The sequence below is a fragment of the Eriocheir sinensis genome, unplaced genomic scaffold, assembly GCF_024679095.1.
Source record: "Eriocheir sinensis breed Jianghai 21 unplaced genomic scaffold, ASM2467909v1 Scaffold618, whole genome shotgun sequence".
Taxonomy (NCBI): Eukaryota; Metazoa; Arthropoda; class Malacostraca; order Decapoda; family Varunidae; genus Eriocheir; species Eriocheir sinensis.
In genome coordinates, this window is record NW_026111963.1 from 27,066 (window position 1) to 44,272 (window position 17,207).

At 47.5% G+C, this 17,207-nt stretch overlaps 1 protein-coding gene across 1 annotated transcript in view; it reads right to left on the reverse strand.

Annotated features, from left to right (window-relative positions):
* Positions 1-1,333: 1,333 nt before the first annotated feature.
* The window catches only part of LOC126993471 (uncharacterized), a 48,549-nt gene continuing 32,675 nt past the window's right edge, over positions 1,334-17,207 (reverse strand). Inside the window, exons 15-21 of the mRNA XM_050852607.1 lie at positions 16,826-16,996; positions 12,812-12,939; positions 10,501-10,623; positions 9,203-9,349; positions 7,821-7,918; positions 5,573-5,751; positions 1,334-3,616 (exon numbers count right to left, since the gene is read on the reverse strand). Of these exons, the coding sequence (XP_050708564.1) occupies positions 1,334-3,616; positions 5,573-5,751; positions 7,821-7,918; positions 9,203-9,349; positions 10,501-10,623; positions 12,812-12,939; positions 16,826-16,996 (3,129 nt within the window). The remainder of the gene's footprint in view (positions 3,617-5,572; positions 5,752-7,820; positions 7,919-9,202; positions 9,350-10,500; positions 10,624-12,811; positions 12,940-16,825; positions 16,997-17,207) is intronic.

The following is a 17,207-nucleotide window of genomic DNA, read 5'->3' on the forward strand; positions in this document are numbered from 1 at the left end:
TTGGTTAACATACCATATTGCTATATGTGTTATGTGAGGAGTTTACTGAGTGATATTACGCCTAATCCAGTCATCATATCAAAGGTGTTACACAGAATCGGACGAGTGTGGGGTACTCGTCTAACCCCTCCACCACCACCACCCTGAAGAACCCCCAGACCACTCCTTCTCTACCCCAGTATCACATGACCCTCTTCCCCCTACTCACACCATCAGCCTGCCACCTGTGATTTTTTGGCCCTAGTGTAATTACATACGTATAGGTATAATAGTTACATACGTCAGTATGTACATACATATCATACATTAATAATATTATCTAATACAATTGCTGGTATATGTGGACATGAAAACCAGACTGGGTCAAACGACCGTTAAAGCAATAGCTAATTCCGCTGTTAATCTCTCTCTCTCTCTCTCTCTCTGACTTTTACGCATTATACACATATGTATAGATTAAGAAAATATATGCAGTTTATACTTTTTTTATAACATGAATATACAACAAACAAGTCAACAAAATAATATTATATATAAACTGGACCACTTTTTATGATCAATAGGCAGACAGTACGCAATAAGAGTATCAACTTTTCCTAACAGTAGAAGGTCCAAGTCACAGGTAATTCCAGCACATCATGTTCACGTGGTTGACCATAACGACTGCAAACATGGCTCTCCTATATACTACACGTAAACGTGCTGTTGTACAGTAATTATCAACGTGAACCACTTCTTGCCTTCATGAAATTGTACCATACTCTTAGGAAATAATCATATCTATACATACACACTTACAGAACATTATAATGTATAAATACAGTAGTGGGAGAAGTAGGGAGGGGCACAGGAGTGAGGGAGGCGAGAAGCAAGGAAGAGGAGAGGAGGGATAAAGAGGCGGGGGGGGGGGGGACTTCCGAGACGGGGGAGACGTAGTAGTGGTTAGGAATGGTTTGGGTGGGTGTGGGGGGCACTTTCATTCGAATGCGTGAACATGACTCGTCGGCTTTGTGTTATTTTTCACGAGTAAACTCCTCACATAACATATATAGCAATGTGGTATGTTAACCAAAAATTACGAACGGATGTTCAAGGTAGTGTGTTGAAATATCATACTCATCCAACGATTCGTTTAGGAGATATCTGCAAAAAACACCGTTTGTCCACCGCTGAAATGCATAGTAGTCTGGACCATGGGGTCTGTGTGGTCTGATTTTTTATGTAATTCTATGTAAATCTCTCTCTCTCTCTCTCTCTCTCTCTCTCTCTCTCTCTCTCTCTCTCTCTAGCTTCTTGGAGGTGGCCGAGGTCGCGTCAAAACGCACGCCGTGGTTCAGGAAGAACTCCTCGATGGGCGTGGTGCTGTCGTCCGTGTCCTCGTCCGTGTCAGGTCGGGGCAGGGCGGTGGGGGAGCGGGGAGGGGCTCGTGATCGGCGGTGTTTTCCTGGGGGGGCTGAGCGGGGCTGAGGGTGTGTGATGGTGATGGTGATGGTGATGGCGCGTGGTGATGGTGGTGGTTGTGGTTGTGGTAGTGAGTGTCCTCCGCCGTGCTTGCCTCCCCGCGGGTGGTGCTGCTGCTGCTGGAGGAAGGGGAAGGGGAAGGGGAGGGGGAGGGGGAGGGGACGTGGATGGGGGAGGCGGGTGGGAGCTCCGTGTGGACATGATTGTGGAGGGGCGGGTGGTGGTGGGCGGCGGCGGGGGAGTACTGGCGGGGGGGAGGAAGGATTATCTGGTCGAGGGGAGGCTCTGAGGTGGGAGGGGGTGAGGGGAGTCGTGCCCCCTGGCCCTTGTTGCGACGCAGGAGGTCGAGTATGACCAGCTCAGAGGAGCGCTGGTTGGGATGGGATGGGCCGGGGCGTGGGCCGGGGCGGGGCGCCGTGTGCCGCGGGGTGGCGGCGTTGGGGCGGGACAGCGCCGGATGGTTCCTGCCGAGGCGGGGGCGCCAGTTGATGAAGGGGCCGCGTCCCCGGCCGCCGCCACCCTCACTGCCACCGCCGCCGCTGCCGCCATTGCTGCCGACGCCCTCCTCCTCGCCGCCGCCGCTGCCCAGCCTGATGATGATGGTCTTCATCTCGCAGCTGTCGGAGGCCTCAGCGTCGCTCTCCTCCAGGATGCTGAAGGGCGCTTCCTGCTCCCCGCTGTCACCCGAGTCCTGCCGAGACCTTGGGGGTCGCGGCTGGCCCACCCGGTTTGTCGCGGACTCATTCGCGGCGGGCGTGTCAAATGACACCCTCGCAGTCTTGTCTGTCCTGGGGAAGGCGACGCAGCGCAGGATGCCGCGCACGTCCGCCACGCGCGCCGTCACGCCTACCTTGCGGCGGCGGTGGCGCCCTTCCCGCCGCCCCAGCACCTCCACTCGCCGCGCCCCACGCGGCTTGACCTCTACCAGCAGCTTCTCGCAGTCACCCCCGCCGCCCCACGCCGCCCCCTCCATCGTTGCCTCGGCCATCGGCACGTGACCAGTCGAAGGGTCTGGAGTTGCAGTCCAGCCGCCGTCGCCGTCCCCGCCACCCGCCACACACGGCATGGGCGAGCCGTACCCCACGAAGGCGAGGTTCCGCTCACCCGAGCACTGCTTGGAGGCAGCGGAGCAGAGCGGCGGAGCCCACCCCGCCTCGCCGGGGCCTTCACCCTCCAGAACACGTCCCTGGCACTCCACGCCGAGCGCCTCGTCAGGGTGACGCAGCGCCCCGTCTCCTGCCATCAGCCCCGCCCCGTCACTCTCACTGACACCCTGAAATCCAGCGGCCTCTTCGCCGTTCACCCTCCCTACTGTTGATACTTCCCGCACCCTAGTCACGCACTGCCTCTCCCCACCGTTGTCCTCGCCCGCCCTCATGCCCTCACCCGCCCCCTGGCTCCAGGCACGGCCAGTGACGGGGGTTTGGGAGGCGGCCGGCCTCATGGTGGGGTGCGGGGTGGTGGTGGTAGCAGCGGGGAGGGCAGGACCCGCCTCGCCCTGGTGATGATTGGTGGAGGTGATGGCTGTGGAGGGGGTGGTGGAGGTGGAGGTGGAGGTGGTATTGGTGGTGGTGGTGGTGGCTTCAGGGCATGGAGCGCTCGGGTGGGGGGGCCTTGCCGGAACGACTGTGCAGGAGTTGGTGTTGTTACTGTTATTGCTTGTGGTGATGGAGGTGGTATTGTTGTTGTTGTTGCCGCTGCTGTTGTTTGTGGTGGGTGTCGGGGTGGTGGCAATGGTGATGATATGGTTCTGTGTGGTGGGGGTAGTGATGAAGGATGTGGTGGTGGTGGTGGTGGTGATGGAGGCGGGGGTAGTGGCAGCAGCAACGGTGGTAATGACAAGGGCTGGTGTGCTATGTTCCGTGGGTGTGGTGGAGGTGTTGGTGGAGGTGGTGGTGGTAGTTGGGTGGTCAGACTGTGTGGAGGTCGTGGAGGTGGTGGCGGCAGGGGTGTTGGGGTGCACAGAACTTGGATAAGATCGTGTGGTGGCAGTGGTGGTGGTGGAGGCGGCAGTGGTGGTGGTGGTGGTGGTGACAGCAGCTGTGGTGACCGAGGCAGCTGCAGCGGCGGCGGCGACGGCGATGGCGGCTGCAGCGGTGGCCACCTTCTCGGGGTCTGTGTCTCCCCTCCGCATCTCGTTCCTCGCCGCCTCAGCCTGGGGACGGGGAGGAAGGCGTTAGTGCATGCTTGTGTGTGTGAGTGTGTGTGTATATGTGTGTGTGTGTGTGTGTGTGTGTGTGTGTGTGTGTGTGTGTGTGTGTGAGTGTGTGTGTATGTGTGTGTGTGTGTGTGTGTGTGTGTGTGTGTGTGTGTGTGCTCGAGCACACTATAGCTTGTACGGTGAATAAGCTGAATTTGAGATGTCACGCGTCGTGAATCGGGTGTTCATTGTTATCAATAATCTTGAAATTAGAGAAACTGTTTTCCTAATGTAATTCTTAAAGGTCAACTCGAAGTCTAATGTTACCCCAAGTACTTTTATGGAGTTACAAGTGCGGATTTCCTGATTGTCAATTAAGATAACAGGATGTGGTCGATCGGCGGCCCTTGAGCGTCTAAAAATGAGACTGCTAGTCTTGGCAGGATTTAATTTCATGTCCTAATGAATAGGAGGAATCTGAAGGCTCAAGTACCACTTGTGAGCGGTCTCTCTCTTTTATAGCACGAGAACAAGCGTGATTGAACCAAGGCTTTTTAGCATGAGGAATAGAGAAAGTACGGGAATGTGTGCCTTCATTCCAAAGACAATCACCTCAGTGATGCGTTGGGCACACACAAAGCGGTCTCTGTCCTGGAAGCAGTAATCATTCCACGGGAAATCGGAAAAGTACATCCTCAGGTCGTCCCACCGAGCTGAAGCAATATGCCAGAAGCACCGCCTCTTCGGTGGGTCCAGAGGGTGTACAGGAGCGATAGATCAGAATGCGGTAATAAGGTTGTGATCAAAGTGGAACAAACTGAGTAGGTATTTAGTTGAAGGAAACACAACTGAATGACATTTAAACATTTAAACGGAAATTAAATGCATTTATGGACGTGAAGGGAATTTGATGAACGACCCATATTGAGGAGCTGCCTTGTGTAGGCGTCTGGCCTCTTGTAATCTCCTCATATCCTTGTGTGATCGGAGGAGCTCTACGGAGAAAATAGTTTAACAGATGAAGCTGAAAGGTTACAGGTTAGAAAGAGGTCTGGAATGTTGGGAGTGTCTCCAAGGTGGTCGGTGATACATGATTCTCTACATCATTAAGGAGAGCAAAGTTGTAGGCTTGTTCGCCAGGCTGGTCAGTGAATGAGGATGAAAGCCGAAGCTGGTGGTGAACATTGAAATCTCCTAAGATAGAGATTTCACCGAAGGGAGAATGAGTCAAGATGTGCTCCACTTTAGGATTCAAACAGTAAAGAAAAAAAGCATACTTGGTAGAGTTAGGTGCTAGATAAACATAGCAGATGTATTTGGTAACAATAACAACTAAGTCTCAGCTAGATGGTGGAAAATTCTGAAGAATCAAGGACGTGGGCACGAGAGCAAGTGATGTCGTTTCGTACGTAGACGCAACACCCAGCTTTGGATTGAAATTTAGGATGGAAATAGTAGGAGGGAACAGAGTAGAGATTAGTCAGTAACCTCCGAGACCTCTGTTTCGGTGAGGAAGAGAAGGTGAGGTTTAGAGGAGGAGAGATGGTGTTCCACAGAATGAAAATTTAAGCGAAGACCGCGAATGTTGCAGAAGTTCATGAAGAAAACGTTGGACACCTCTTTCCGTGGATACCGTAAGTGGAATCCGATCTGGAGACACTCCTGGTGCCCCACCCCACTTTTATTAATTAAGTGTGGTGTGGAAAATCTCGAGAGAGCATGCTGAAGTACTCTCTGATGTTAGTGAGACAAAAAGGAAACGGAAAGTGAGGACACGGGAAGATCTTTGATAGGCTTGCAGCACCCCTTAGCCTCCCGTATATACTTTAGCTCATCTCGAGTGTCTTACGCCCGTTTCGGCAGGTGTCTACCTGTGTGTGTGCGCCTAGATGGCACCGTGTGTCCGTGGTGTGATGTGCATGGCGCGGCAGCCTGTGTGGGTCAAGGGGTGGGGTGGCGCGGCGGGCCCACCTGTGAGGTCATCCAGCCGTGGGTGAGGGAAAAGAACTCGCGGCCTTCGGTGGCGTCCAGCTTGTTCTCCCGCACGGCGCGCACCACGCGCCGCCGCAGCCGAGGGATGAGGGAGTCCAGCAGGTCTTCCGTGGTCTGGCAGGCCCGCTCCTCCCGCAACACGCCGCTCCACGCCTCGCCTGCACAGAGTTGTCGTTACATAGTTATTACCGTGCACCAGTATTCCTCGAGGGTTTACATAAATCATACAGTACATAAAAATACAAGGGCCAGTCTGTCATGTCAACCTGGTGGGCAAAGGGACGCACTCAGTTGTAAATAACCAGCTGCCGAAGAGTTAGACTCACGTGCAAGTCATTCATTGGGGACGTGTGGCATACAGTGGTGGGAGGACATTTTATGATGATTTTCATTTACATTCTGTCTTTCACTTATAGCTTACACATGAAATTAGCAGATTGATTGATTGGTAAACACGTTTTGAATTTAGTTTCATAGGAATCTAAGTTATAATAAAAGTAGATGTTTCAGACAGACACTCAACATTCACATATCGAGGTTAAGGTGATGATGTGTAGCTGGGAGACACCTGCACGCCTACCTGTCTATTGACCTGCCGACCTTACTGACCTACACACACATTTATAGGCACATATTGGAAAATAGATCAAAAACTTCGGCAGGTCAGTAGTTAAGCACGATTTACCTACTTTCCTAATGATCCTCTACAACGTACGGATCGGGAGGCAGGTGGGCACCTAAGAGGGGGAGCTGAAAAAACAGTGGATAGGAAGATTAATATATCAGCCTACGGGCGCATACCTGCTCCCTCTATATCAGAGGCACTGCGGTACCTTAGTGAGAATCTCCGAATGTACATCACTGAGTGGAGGGAATCAAACCCGGGCCCTCACAATAGAATCTGTGGAACATGCCAACGTAGCCACTTATGAGCTGAAAGGTCACCGTGACTATGTAGCTCACCAATGGCTAAGTTGGTCCTGACATCCACTTCCCTGCTTCCCTGTATCGACCTGCTCACATACTTGTAGATAGGTGCAGACTGGTGTGTGTATAAGTGTGGGGGGTTGGACAGGCAGGCAGGCAACTATGTGGGTTAATATAACCTGAGTAGGTAGGAAGAATCTGCCACCCCCTGCTCACCAACCTACATATCTACTCACTCACGTCCCTTCCTACTGGTCACAGGGTTCCACACTATAACGCGCAGCGCCACAACTCATCCCTGTTACGCCTTTTGCGACACCCTGGACTCATTTTAGTATTCTCCTCGTCATCGAAAGATTATAAATGTGCGGGGCTCGTGCAAGGATGGGCTTCGTTGCTGCTCCCAAGCCGTGTCCTTAACTCTGGTGCCCAGCTGCTAGAGCAGTTCCATGCCACGCCACGCCGTGGGCACAGGGGCGCCAGGACGACTTAGCAGTTAGTTTGCTCCACCAGGACCACCTGGCGAGGGTCATGTAGCCAATTTTGTTGCCTTGGCCTCGGTCCGATGACAATATGTTAACGATAACGTTACGATAATAACTGATAACAGTAGTTTCCATCATTGTATATGATTGCTTAGTTCAGGCCAAGTGATTTAATGGACAAAAATAATTAGTGTTCAAAGGAACAAACGATCTTGTGGCGGCTCATCGGCGTCGCTGCGTGGTAAGCGCCGCTGTGTGTGATTGCTTGAATACCTGACTCCACCTTTCCTCTCAGGCTGCAGTTATATTACCGTATAATACACGGTACCACTGGCCTGGCATTACAGAAAACAGCATAGCAAGTCAAGTACTACACACTGAGAAGAATTGGTGGGCGTTTAAGCGTTGAAGGAGTTTCAAAACAAACTGCAGTGTGTTGACGCGAATGTAGCCAGCCGGGCTGTGCTGAGGGTGACGATAGAAGGAAGTGATACTTTTATTCCTAAGTCCAGGTCCTCTTTGGGGAGGGCTGACTAGTAGTGGCGCAGGTGGATTCTTACAGAGACGCTGATACAAGGCGCTAATACAAGGCGCGTAGACTTGTCCCAGTGGACTGATCTGCTGGCGACGCGGCTGGCGCGGAGCCACGCACGGCGCGTCGACTGTGACACCAGCCCTAACGCTGCTCCGACCGCTGGACCGGGAGGTGGCGACGTACTACTCCTGCCCTCTTGGTTACGTTACTTGCTATGGTGAGGGCCACACGCCCCCGCCTGGATGCCGCCTCATTTCTGAGTGGTGTGTGTCCCGCTCACCTGACAGGTCCAGCTGGGAGCCGTACGCCCGCCTCAGCATTGCGTCCCGGGCCGAGGCTGCCGCCCCCCCGCCGCTGCCGCTGGCGTCGCTCCACACGCTGCGGGGAAGGGAAGGTTAGGAGGCATCGAGGGCCAGAATACGAGGAAATGGAATTTATAGTCATTTTGCAATTCCTGAAGATTTGTACTCTGAAATTATATAAAATCACTGACAAAATATTATATTAGAATAAAACGGCATCATCACGAAGAGGCGGCCATTCAAAGATATTTTTCCTATACAAAGGCGGGGCGTGGCGCAGCATTTACTGCTGCACTGTATACTTTTTTTGGTGATCTTCGTAGCTGAGTTTGTGCCTCCCGCCACCACGCTTGGCACGTGAGCTGTGAAGAATTTACGAGCAAGGGAGAAGAGGGTAAAGAAAGGAAAGGACTGACAGCGCAAAAACAAAAGGAGTAGACGAAGTAATGGAAAAACAGTGGACGAGAGGATGGAGAAAGGGTGAGAGAGACAACACAGAAACGAAAGAAACAGAAGGAAGAATGACAAAGTAAGGGAGATGAGACGAGGGAGAAGAGAGGACTGGCTGCACCGACACAGGGTGAATATATTAACGAATGGAAGAGGAAGGGAGGTCAGGAAGGGAACTGCCTCCACACACACTCGAGGAATAGATGAAGTCATGGAAGAACAAATATGCAGCTGGACAAATGAAAAGAGAAACAGCACGAATATTAAAAGGAACTGTGGGAGAATGGGGTAGGATAAGTGTGGCTGATTGACTGGAGAAAACCGACAACCATACAGGGGCAGAGTCAGGTCTCATCTCAACTCTCCCCGACGCCTTGACACCAACAACCACCTTCAGGTAACCGCAAAGCCCCCGCGCCCTGCACCTCAACCCTGTCAACAACCACCTGAAAGTAGTTGTTTATGTCAAGTCACCGAGGAGAGTTGGAGTGGGACGTGCCTCTACCCCGTTATGGTTGTCAGTCCTCACCACCCATGACCGTTGTTGTGTTGCGTCAAGAGGAAGGGGTTTGATGGTTGATTCGGGTTAACAAAGATGAAAACAAATTGAATTATCGCTTTATCATCTCTCTCTCTCTCTCTCTCTCTCTCTCTCCCCTTTATCTCGTTCTCGTTTTTATCTGACTCTCCTATATTTCTCAACTTTCTTTTTCGACATTTCTTTTGCTTACATTTCATCTCCTCTTTTTTTTTTTTTCTCCCCAGCTCTCTTTTGCCTGTCTTTCCATTTCTTTCTCTCTTTCTCTATCTATCTATCTATCTATCTATCTATTATCAATCTCTATCTGATATCCACTTACTCGTTCACTCACTCAAACATTCACCCTTATTCACTCACTCACTCACTCACCTGATCTCCCTCTTGAGTGTGCTGCGGGCGTGGGCTCCGGCTGTGGCAGAGGCGAGGAAGGGCGCCGCTGCCAGGGAAGTCTTGAGCCGCTGCATGAGGGTCAGCTGGGGAGGCATGAGGCCCAGCATAGCGGAGCCCACGTACATGCTAAGGGAAGGGAAGGGAAGGGAAAGGAAGGTAAACACAACTACCTCACTAGTCATAAGCCAACGTTGCCAGATTGTTGTACTCCGTTTCTCATATTTTCCGATTTCCATCCCCAAATCTGTTTTCTGGGCCACAATAACTAGATTTGCTTGTAGTTGTTCTTGAAATGGTTTATTATTCCTGTTTCCTGGTGATGTTTATGGGGGAGAAGCTGGTAAATGTGATGCTTCGAGTACGATAATCTGGCAAGGGTATAGTCATAACACCCCCGACGATAAATTGCCTCTGTGATCGTAGGTGTTTCTCCCTTCTCCCTTCTCCCGATACTTCCTCATCTCCTTAACCCGGTAGGTGCGGGGATCATGTATCTTAAAGGCCCCTCTAAGCGAATTAATGAGAAAAAGTCATCGCTCACGCAAACCATTTCATACTATATAGTACCAATACATTTGTGATCAGTTTACGCATCATCTATTTTTGGGGTTTATATCATGGTAAAAATTTGGCCCATAGCTGGTACACGGTAAAGCCACAAATTTGGCCCGTCGCTGCTACCGGGTTAACAGGTAGATTATAGTGTCTAAATGCCTCCCTCTCTACACCTATGCCTCACTATTTCTCCTTTTTTTTGTATTCGCTTTTATTTTCCCTTTCTTGGAGTCTCAGGTGTATGTGGACATCTTAACAGGTAGATTATATTGTCAAAACGCCTCCCTCTCTACCCTATGCCTCACTGTTTCTCCTGTTTTCTTTTCAATCGCTTTTATTTTCTCTTTCTCGGAGTCTCAGGTGTTTATGGGCAGCTTAACAGGTAGATTATATTGTCAAAACGCCTCCCTCTCTACCCTATGCCTCACTGTTTTTCCTTTTTCTTTTTGCATTCGATATTATTTTCCCTTTCTCAGCGTCACAGGTGTTTTGGGGCACTGGACAGGTAGGGTATGGTGAACTTCTTCCTTCCTCTATCTCTTGTTCTTTTTTTTTCGCTCTTCCTGCATTTCTCGTGTCCTTCCCGCCTGCTCCAACCTTTCTCTCTCATTGGCTTTTCCTCCTCTATCGTTTGTCTTCCTCTTCCCTTCCTCCTCCCTCTCTGCCTGCTTCACCTCTTAATGATAATGATGATATATGATTGTAATAGTTCATCTTCTTACCTCTCGACGGCGGCGCTGGGGGTGGTGTCCGAGGGTCGCGAGAGGCTGGTCTTGTTGGAGGAGCCGATGTGGCAGCGCACCGTCTTGGCCGTCTTGAAGGCCGACCTGTCATTCTTCTCGGGCCTGGCACAGTGGAAGGTTAGGTTAGGTTAGGTTAGGTTAGGTCACGCTAAGACAAGGAAATGAGGTATACAGGGAAAGAAGGGACGACAAAACGAAATATACAGGGAAAGAAGGGACAAGCAAACGAGATACACAGGGAAAGAAGGGACATTAAAACGAGACATACAGGGAAAGAAGGGACAAGGAAACGAGATATACAGGGAAAGAAGGGACATTAAAACGAGACATACAGGGAAAGAAGGGACAAGGAAACGAGATATACAGGGAAAGAAGGGACAAGGAAACAAGATATACAGGGAAAGAAGGGACAGGGAAACGAGATATACAGGGAAAGAAGGAACAAGGAAACGAGATATACAGGGAAAGAAGGGACAAGGAAGAGAGATATACAGGGAAAGAAGGGACGGTGAAAAGAGATATACAGGGAAAGAAGGGACGGGGAAACGAGATATACAGGGAAAGAAGGGACAAGGAAACGAGATATACAGGGAAAGAAGGAACAAGGAAACGAGATATACAGGGAAAGAAGGGACAAGGAAACGAGATATACAGGGAAAGAAGGGACATTAAAACGAGATATACAGGGAAAGAAGGGACGAGGAAACGAGATATACAGGGAAAGAAGGGACAAGGAAACGAGATATACAGGGAAAGAAGGGACGAGGAAACGAGATATACAGGGAAAGAAGGGACAAGGAAACGAGATATACAGGGAAAGAAGGGACAAGGAAACGAGACATACAGGGAAAGAAGGAACAAGGAAACGAGACATACAGGGAAAGAAGGGACAAGGAAACGAGATATACAGGGAAAGAAGGAACAAGGAAACGAGACATACAGGGAAAGAAGGGACAGGGAAACGAGATATACAGGGAAAGAAGGGACATTAAAACGAGATATACAGGGAAAGAAGGGACATTAAAACGAGATATACAGGGAAAGAAGGGACAGTGAAACGAGATATACAGGGAAAGAAGGGACATTAAAACGAGATATACAGGGAAAGAAGGGACATTAAAACGAGATATACAGGGAAAGAAGGGACATTAAAACGAGATATACAGGGAAAGAAGGAACAAGGAAACGAGATATACAGGGAAAGAAGGAACAAGGAAACGAGATATACAGGGAAGAAGAAAAAAAGTACAAGAGGTTAAGAAAGGAAGGAAGGAAGACGTTTAGAAGGAAAAAAAATACACAAAAAGCGAGGAGGAAAGAAATAATTGTGAAAAAAAGTTGTTTACGTTAAGTTGGGTTAGGCTTTGTTATTGGGTATAGAGTTAAGTTATCTCTATTCTGTTCCTGATTATCGTAACTTTCAACTAAGACCAAATTCCCTCACGTTGACCTCAGAAAACGTTGAGTGAAGTTAGATTATCTGTATTCTGTTCCTGATTATCATAACTTTCAACTAAGACCAAATCCCTTTACGTTGACCTCATAAAACGTTGAGTGAAGTTAGATTATCTGCAGTCTGTTCCCGATGTATATACCTTTCAACTGATACCAAGGCCCTTTACGTTGACCTCAGAAAACGTTGAGTGAAGTTAGATTATCTGCAGTCTGTTCCCGATGTATATACCTTTCGACTGATACCAAGGCCCTTTACGTTGACCTCAGAAAACGTTGAGTGAAGTTAGACTATCTGCTGTCTCTTCCTCATCTTTATATCTTTCAAATGATACCAAATTCTTTTACGGTGACCTCAGAAAGCGTTGAGTGAAGTTAGATTATCTGTATCCTGTTCCTCATAATCTTGCAACAGAGACAGAATTCCCTTATACTTTAGCCTTAGAAAAACGATGATCGACCTTAGTATTGCATCATTTCAACTGCGACCCAATGCCCTTATGTTGACCTTACAGCCTTAGAAAAACAATGACCTTAGTATTGCATAATTTCAACTGCGACCCAATGCCCTTATGTTGACCTTAGAGCCTTAAAAAAAAGATGAGTGACCTTCGTTTTGCATCATTTCAGCTGTGACCCAATGCCCTTACGTTAACCTCAGAGCCTTAGAAAAACGATGATCGACCTTAGTATTGCATCATTTCAACTGAGACCCAATCCCCTTACGTTAACCTTATAGCTGAGATCTAATTCCTTTACGTTAACCTTAAAAAAAGCGATGAATGACCTTAATTTTGTATCGAGTCGCGTCCATATCGTGTTTCCACCTGGCGCTCACCTGAAGAGGATGATGTAGAGCTTGGGAAAGAAGAGCAGCACGAGGGTGACGAGGGCGCTGAGCGAGGTGCACATGCTCATACAGATGATCTTGTGTCGGCTGCCGAAGTAGATGGGGAACCAGGCGAGCTGAGGGCAGGGAGGAAGGTCAGGGGAAACTCTTTATTAACAACCAAATCACAATCCAACGGCAGCTTCTATACTGTTTTCCGCTTAGTCAAAATCCACATACTTCACCTAGTTTCATTTTCATTGTCCGCTAATAAGAGATCAAGGGCCAGTTTCACAGTTCCCCATGACGGGTTAGTAAGCTCCCAAACCAATACCAAAGCCTCCGAAATTGCCTTGTATAGTCTGGTGTTTTCATTTAAGTTCACAAATTTGACGAAACTATACAGGAAAAGTCTTGTGTATTTAGTGTGGCATCGAAGACCTCACCGTTTTGGATTGTATGGGATTCTATAGTTTGGTTCGGGCTGTTACGAAGACACTGTGTTGGACTGTGAAATCGGCTCAAAGTTAGTGTTCTGGAAGGAAAATGATTTATAGAAAGCTTGTAAAGAGCATACTAGTAACACACATATCCCCCACCCAATGAAACACACTAACACCAAGCCTAACACTCCCACCCTTGACACGATATTTCTATAACCTCGTAGTCTGTTCTCATATCTAACACATGGATTTCCCCTCACTCAATATAACACTAACACAAGACTAATACCCCCATCCACATCTAACTTGTATGATATCTAAGTAACCCCTTCAGTCTGTTCTCAAATCTAACTCAGTCCATGTAACACACTAACGTTATTATATTTTATTCCTGTTTTTATTTTTATTCTTATTTTTCTTGTTCATCTTTTCCTGTTTTTGTTCTTTTCGTTCCTCTTCTTTCTTCTTCTTCTTCTTGTTTTTGTTCTTCTTCTTCTTCTTCTTCTTCTTCTTCTTCTTCTTCTTCTTCTTCTTCTTTTTGTTCTTTTTGTTCCTCTTTTTCTTCTTCTTCTTCTTCTTCTTCTTCTTCTTCTTCTTCTTCTTTTTGTTGTTGTTGTTCTTCTTGTTTTTGTTGTTGTTGTTCTTCTTGTTCTTGGTTTTATTCTTTCTTCTTCTTCTTCTTCTTCTTCTCCTTCTTCTTCCCACCCTTAACATGATATCCGGGTAACCTCTTAATCTATCCTCCAATCTCGTCCCTTCTCTTCCTCTTTTCCCCTCGTTTTCTCGCCTTCCTCCCCTCCTCTTCCTTCCCTCGCTCCGCTCTCCTTCACATCTCATTCATCAGCTTTATTCCCCTTCCTTCCCCCTTCACTAATTAATATTTTTAGCTCCGTCTTCCCCTTCATTGAACGTCTCGCCTCGGACCATTTCCTTGGGCTACGTTCTTTTACTCTCTCTCTCTCTCTCTTGGTCCTTTCTTTGCTCGCCTCTCCTCCTTTATCTCTTCGTGCGATTTTTTTTTATAATTTTCCGCTGTGATTTTTTTTTGTTTCGTAATTTCTTCCTTTTTTTTGTTGTGATTGAGTAAAAATTTTCATCTTTTTCTTTCGGTCTTTTTTTTCTCCTTTCCCATTTTTCTTTAATCCTGCTTTTCCATTTATTGACGTGATTTTTTTTCTTTTATTAATTTTTTTCTTCGTTTATGTAGATTTTAAAACCGAAGCCCTTCCGTTTTCTGTGTTAATCTCTTTCCGTTTTCTTTCTTTTTTCTTTTCGTGAGTGTATTCCATTTTCCGATATCATTTCCTTGTATTCCTTAATTACTTTATCTTCCCTTCACTTATATCCCCAAGAACAATCTCTCGAGCAATCCCCAGCACCTCTTTGTTTTATATTGATCGTTTTTTTTTTCCAGTTTTCATTTTTTGTTTTCTTTTTACCAACAGTTTTCTTGCCCCCTTATTCTTGCTTTAAAAAAAATACTTCAGTTGTTCTGTTCACCAAAATATTACTTCCTTGTTCCCTCCTTCCTTCCTTCCTTTCTACCATAATTCCTTCCTTCCTTCCTTCCTTCCTTAATTTCTTCTTAACTTCCTTCCTTCCTTCCTTCCTTCCTACCTTCCTTCCTTCCTTCCTCGCTCCCTCCCTCCCTCCCTTCATTACGTACTTCCTTCCTTTTTTCCTTCCTTCTTTCTGTACTTCCTTCCTTCCATCCTTCCTTCCTTCCTTCCTTCCTTCCTTCCTTCCTTCCCTCCATCCTTCCTTCCTTCCTCCCTTCTTTATTTCCTCTATGTATTCTCTGTATTATCACTCCCGCGTTTGCCTATGTTACCTGTCTTTCAAATCATTAATATAACCAGTCCAACACATATATATAGTCCGTTTGGGTGGGGTTCGAACCTCTTCACAGCGCCCCACCACCCCAAACACCTCACTCCCTCCGTCATATGTCATCTACGTACTATCTGAAATTGTGTATCAGATATTATGTATACACTAAATAAGGTTCGGCAGCGCTATGGTAAGGGAAATCCCCGAGTTGGCCCCGCCCAAAATGAGTTTAAGGCTGAGTTAGATTATTTATAGTTGTTGAGCTCTGGTTTTCATATTATTCTCTCTCTCTCTCTCTCTCTCTCTCTCTCTCTCTCTCTCTCTATCTATCTATCTATCTATCTATATCTATCGTTCTATCTATCTCAGTTTTTACTCTACGTCCATTGCTCTATCTAATAATATCGTCTATGTTTTCTCTTTCACCTCTTCATTCTCTCCTCTTTCATTCCCTTCGTTTATTCTCTCTATTTGCCTTCCTCCCTTTCACTCCCTATCATGTCCGCCATTCCTCCACGCCTGTCTCCCTTCCCTTTTATCTCTCTCTCTCTCTCTCTCTCTCTCTTCCTTCGTGATTTGTATTCCCTTCCCTTCCAAGTATTTACGGAGCGAGGGCATGGAAGATGGGAAGAGAGAGAGAGAGAGAGAGAGAGAGAGAGAGAGAGAGAGAGAGAGAGAGAGAGAGAGAGAGAGAGAGAGAGAGAGAGAGAGAGAGAGAGAGAGAGAGAGAGAGAGAGAGAGAGAGAATGAGAGAGAGAGAGAGAGAGAGAGAGAGAGAGAGAGAGAGAGAGAGAGAGAGAGAGAGAGAGAGAGAGAGAGAGAGAGAGAGAGAGAGAGAGAGAGAGAGAGAGAGAGAGAGAGAGAGAGAGAGAGAGAGAGAGAGAGAGAGAGAGAGAGAGAGAGAGAGAGAGAGAGAGAGAGAGAGAGAGAGAGGGCAGAGAGCAGAGAGCAAAGGCCACAAAGGGAATGAAAGGGAAAGAGAAAAAAGAAAGAAAGAAAAATTAAAAGAGAGATAGATATAGATAGATAGATAGAAAGGATGTAGATAGGTAGATAGATAGATAGTTAGGTAGCAGGGAAAGAAAAGAAAGAAAGAAGGAAAGAAGGAAAAAAGAAGGAAGGAAGGAAAAAATTAAACAAGGGAAGAAAGTGAGGGGAAAAGGTGGAAGAACTGGATAGATGATGAGGGGAAGAAGTGGAAGAACTGGATAGAGGTGGAGGAACTGGATAGATGATAAGGGAAGAAGTGGAAGAACTGGATAGAGGTGGAAGAACTGGATAGATGATGAAGGGAAGAAGTGGAAGAACTGGATAGAGGTGGAGGAACTGGATAGATGATAAGGGAAGAAGTGGAAGAACTGGATAGAGGTGGATGAACTGGATAGATTGTGTGGGGAAGAGGTGGAAGAACTGGATAGATGGTGAGGGGAAGAGGTGGAAGAACTGGATAGATGATAAGGGAAGAAGTGGAAGAACTGGATAGATGAGAAGGGAAGAAGTGGAAGAACTGGATAAAGGTGGAAGAAGTGGATTGATGAATATGTAAATTAATGAGGAACGAATGGAGGAGGTGGGAGTAAGAAGGTATAGGAGAAGGGAATGAAAGAAGTGGATAAAACAGATAAAAAAGAGGATGAAGTATAAAAAGTATGAAGTATAAAAATTAAAAAACCACAAACATCACCACACATTGCTACCCCTCCCCCCCACCCTTCCCTACCACCCCACCACCACCACCACCACCACCCACCCAGATGACGCAGGTGGTGTACATGGAGAAGCCGATGAACTTGGCCTCGTTGAAGTTCTCTGGGAGGTTCCTGGTCTTGACGGCGTACACGGTGCACATCAGGATCAGAAAGAAGTCCCAGGCCAGCGGGGCGATGATGGCGCGGTTGGTGGTGTTGCAGACCAGCATCACCTGCGACACAAACACACGTACAGACACACAGAGAGACTGGAGGTGATTGGTTGTGTTGTGACTGGTTGTGTTGTTATAGACTGATTTTTTTTTTTTTTTTTTTACAGCAGTCAGTTAAAGGGCATAAAAATTAGGTATAAGAAATGTGAAAAAAAGCCCGCGTTGTGTTGTGAGCGATGATAATTGGTTGATAGGTTGATAGCTAGATAGA